Source organism: Bos mutus, chromosome 11 (assembly GCF_027580195.1).
Source record: "Bos mutus isolate GX-2022 chromosome 11, NWIPB_WYAK_1.1, whole genome shotgun sequence".
Classification (NCBI taxonomy): domain Eukaryota; kingdom Metazoa; phylum Chordata; class Mammalia; order Artiodactyla; family Bovidae; genus Bos; species Bos mutus.
In genome coordinates, this window is record NC_091627.1 from 50,193,225 (window position 1) to 50,197,332 (window position 4,108).

At 43.7% G+C, this 4,108-nt stretch overlaps 1 protein-coding gene across 2 annotated transcripts; it reads right to left on the reverse strand.

Annotated features, from left to right (window-relative positions):
- Nucleotides 1-1,340: 1,340 nt before the first annotated feature.
- Nucleotides 1,341-3,745, reverse strand: LOC102279638 (lithostathine). 2 transcript variants are annotated; one of them, XM_005893280.3, is made up of 5 exons: nucleotides 3,670-3,745; nucleotides 3,005-3,114; nucleotides 2,673-2,810; nucleotides 1,665-1,791; nucleotides 1,341-1,408 (listed from the first exon to the last, which is right to left on the reverse strand). In XM_005893280.3, the coding sequence occupies exons 1-5, from the start codon at nucleotides 3,743-3,745 to the stop codon at nucleotides 1,341-1,343; spliced, it is 519 nt and encodes a 172-aa protein (XP_005893342.1). The 2 variants fall into 2 exon arrangements, with proteins under 2 accessions (XP_005893342.1, XP_070236239.1); XM_070380138.1 differs by lacking the exon at nucleotides 2,673-2,810.
- Nucleotides 3,746-4,108: the final 363 nt, after the last annotated feature.

Genomic DNA, 4,108 nt, shown 5'->3' on the forward strand with positions numbered 1-4,108 from the left:
AGCAGCCTCAGCCTGCTAATGGGTATATCACTTCTTGCTGAAAAACTAGCAAGGGGGCACACTTTCTGCCCCCTTCTGATGTGTCAGAAGCCTTCTCTATTTTATATTTTAATAAAACTTTATTACACAAAATCTCTGAACAATCAAGCCTCATCACTGGCTCTGGATTGTTGCCCTCTCCTCCAGAGGCCAAGAATCCCAGCATCTTTCATGGCTCAGCAACAACCTTTCAGTCTCATATGAAAAATGTTTTTTTCCAAATTAGGGAACGGGCCCAAAATATTTTTTCCACAATAGAATCGTGTGGTGAGGGTGGGGTGGTGATAAGGTGAAAGGCAGATTTATGGTCTTGAAATACGCAGATAACACGAGACATCTGGGTCTTGCCTTTAGATAGGTGATGGGAATTTCTCCAGAAAATTGTCACTTTTTTAGTTCAAAATATGCAAGAGAAATCCTACCAGACAATAAGTTGACCCAAATCCTGTCCTAACTGTATCAAAGTATTTCAAGAGCCAAGATGAAGGACCTTCTGGGATTGGTTTTCCCAAGGGCCATCTAGGAACAGGGTTATCTAGGAATGTGGTTAGATGGACTCATGTCATCTGACCATGGGAAGGGAAGAGTGAAAGTTGAAAGACATGAAAAAATTTTACAACAATTTGAAAGCTTACCTTTTGTCTGTCAAAACTAATAACAAAATAATTAGGTTTGGATTTTGAATGTTTTATCCATCAATTTTTTAATTGATTCATTTTATTTGTATTTATGAACATTAATAAAATATATTCATTATCCTTTATACTTATGGTTTAGGAAATAATGTTCTAAACATCATCTCCTAAATTGGTTGCCTCAGAGACTTGGCCTAGGAGAATGTGTAAGCAGTAGAGTGTGTGGGAGAGCAAAGACTTTAAATGGCCACAATCCACATCCTACAGAGAAGCAGTGCTGATGTACTCTAACCACAAAAACACCAAGAGGAATATACATATATATTAGTTATTTCCCCAGGGACCTGAATGAAACTGAGCAGAGGTTGACCCCAGATTCTCTTCACTCAATCATTTCCTCTCCAGACTTTATGTATGAGAATGAAGCAGAGAAGACAAACAAAAGAAAGCTAAAACAAATTTTTTTTTTTATTATAGTATCAGGAAAACTCAGATTATAAAGCATACAAAAGAACCTGAAATGAGGCTGGGGAGGAGGAAAAGGCAGAATGAGGTGGTCAGGGTGAGGGTGTAAGGAAAATATCCCCTTCCAATTGGGTCTTCAGACTTGGTTCCAAGTCCATGATGAGCTGCAACAAGACGCAGGCTGCTGATTTCCCATCTGATCTAGCCCTTGAACTTGCAGATATAGGGTAAGTTCACATTACAGTTATAATTTTTCCATTTCAGATATCCTAGAGAGACAAAAGAACTTGAGTCAATGGGTCTGGTGCATCTTGAGGACCCAATGGAGAGGAATCCCAGATTCTGGCCTTTCACCAAAGTCCTAGTCGAAGGGAAGAAGATAGAAAGAAAGGAGAGATGAGAGGGGATGGGAACAGACAAACCAATGCTGTACTTCATAGCAGAGGAGGATTCTCTGACAATCAAGCCCAGAAATCGGGGATGAAAGGAAAAGACTAAGTAGAAGTGACCTTCTCTGTTTCTTACCTGATGTTCTGGACAGGATCCCACAGTGATCAAGTCCTGAGACAGTGGAAGGAATTCTCTCCCAGGCAAAATAATTGAACATAGCAGTGCTACTCCATTCCCATCCACCAGCATCGGGCTCAGAGCCCTATGGAACAGAGGATGGAGTTGGGTGAGACAGAAAGGCCTTTAGAATTCTCCTGGCCTGATGCCATCTGCTGGAATGCCTGGTCCCCTCCACAGCATCATGAAATTGGCTCTGCTCTTCCAGATGATGCCCCACAGCTCTCGTCTAGGAAACTCTCCCTAACTCCCTGTTTTACTTGGAAAATTCCACAGCCAATAATCACAAAGGCCAATAGAACACCTCAGAGTAACGTGTCACTATATGAACTACACTTGGGGATGCGTTTGTGATTACCCTGTAAACCTCCAAGACAATGCCTGTTTTATAAAAAAGGAAAGTGAGAATGAAAGTCGCTCAGTCCTGTCCAACTCTTTGCTACCCCATGGACTACACAGTCCATGGACTTCTCCAGGCCAGAATACTGGAGTGGGTATCCGTTCCCTTCTTCAGGGGATCTTCCAATCCCAGGGATAGAATCCAGGTCTCCTGCATTGCAGGCAGATTCTTTACCAGCTGAACCACCAGGGAAGCCCATTAAAAAAAAAAAAAAAAAGAAAGAAAAATGCATCTATCCTAAATCTTGATTTAGGACTTGCTAAGCACAGCATATTCAGACTCAGGGAAGCATAGAGAATTACAAATCATGCTTATGTGAATTGTGTAAAAGCTTGATAAGAGGCAGATTAACTTTAGCAGGCGTCTAGGAACTGGCACAGAACTCAGCTCTTCAGCTTCCCTCAAGGCCCTCACTTTCCCCAGTTATTACCTGAGTTCCAGGGATCTCTTGGGTATTTTCTGGGCTGGCAAATGGGATGGGGATGACAGGAGGGGGTGGAGGAGGGAGGGAAGCTGAGTGGCCATAGCATCTTTGGAAGTAACAAATTATAAAGAAATAAATGTACCTCTGTGGGGTCATGGAGCCCAATCCAGACGTCTGATTGGGTATTCAAGTTGTTCCTAACCAAGGAGGCCAGGAAGGATCCCTCAGTCCCACTGAGCACAGACGCAAGGTGTCCCGAGTGTCTCCTCTGGCAGGCAATCTGTGTGGGGAAGAGAGAGACACAGGAGGAGCTTGAGACACCACTAGGGGAAGGGCAGGGCCAAAAAGGGTTGTGTTTGCAAACATGAACTTTTATTCTCAATCTAAGTAAGCTCTTGAGGATCCCCATACCCCACAATCCTGTCTCTGATTTGCTTCTCCTTATCTCTATTAACTGCAAACCCTGGAACTTACATTTGCATTCATCCAGCTTCTGGCTACTTTATACAAGACATAGCAGGAGGACCCATAGGCTATGGAACCTCTGGGACAGCTGATCCTTTCAGAGCGCTGGGAATCTTCCCCTGAAGAAGAAGAAATAAGAGAGAAGGATGAGGTAAAATGGAGATAAAGGATTAAAGTACAGAGGTAACCTTGGAGAATATCTATGAGACCAGTGCTTGGGGCAGTGATACCAAACTCCTAAGTTTCTCTCGCCATTGCCAACATTACAAGAATTTATCTTTCTTAAATTATGAATTAGATGTACTAGTTGGGAGATGGTGTGTTTTCTTTTTATGCATCTGCCTAATTCAAACACTCTTTTCCTCCTCTGGACTGTTTGTTCCTACACTGGATCCTCATCATTCTTCTACTCTTATCTCTGCTTTTCCTCCTTAATCAACTCACATAAATTAGACAGTACTGAGAAAATGAAAATCATCTCATTCCACTGTTATTGAACCACTGGGGTGCCTCCTACCACTAGGTACCCTGAAGAAAGGAGTGATGACTCAGGAATCCAGGCAGTTATGTTGTGTGGGGATATCCCATTACCAGGGGAGGCACAGGAGCTTTCCTCCTTGTCTTGGCCCTGAGTAGACACTAGGAACCCAGAGCTAAAGGCAGAGAAATCTCACCTTGGACCTGAGACAGTAGCATCAGGCAGGAGAGCAGCATCCAGGACAGTCTGGGGAGGCCCAGGGAAGGCAGCATTGTGTCTGTGTGGTGTGGAGGCAGCTAGAGAACTAAGGGAGGATGGTCAGAGAGAGGGTGTGAGAGACCCCCTGTTGTACTTCTTGTCTTTCCTCCATCTAGTCCCCTAGGAATAACTCCATCTTGGTAGCATACCTCCCTTTCCATGGTGCTGGAAAGAATTAGAAAATCTATACATCCTAATGTACCTGAGGTCTCCCAAGTCTGGTTTCACCTGGTCTCAGAGCTCCCTTGTTCTCTGAAGATAAGGGTCTTTGTACACTTTCCCCCCATCACGGGTCTCACCTTGTCTCAGCTCCCACTTAACTGTCTTGCAGGGATCTGCACTGGCTCATCAGGGCAGAAATGACTGGGCTTTTATAA

Coding starts and splice junctions, on each gene's coding strand:
- LOC102279638 (XM_005893280.3), bottom strand. CDS start 3,745: ATGCTGCCTTCCCTGGGCCTCCCCAGACTGTCCTGGATGCTGCTCTCC. Junction 3,115..3,669: donor GCTACTGTCTCAGGTCCAAG/GTGAGATTTCTC, acceptor CTTCTTCTTCAG/GGGAAGATTCCCAGCGCTCT. Junction 1,409..1,664: donor GATCCTGTCCAGAACATCAG/GTAAGAAACAGA, acceptor TTGTCTCTCTAG/GATATCTGAAATGGAAAAAT.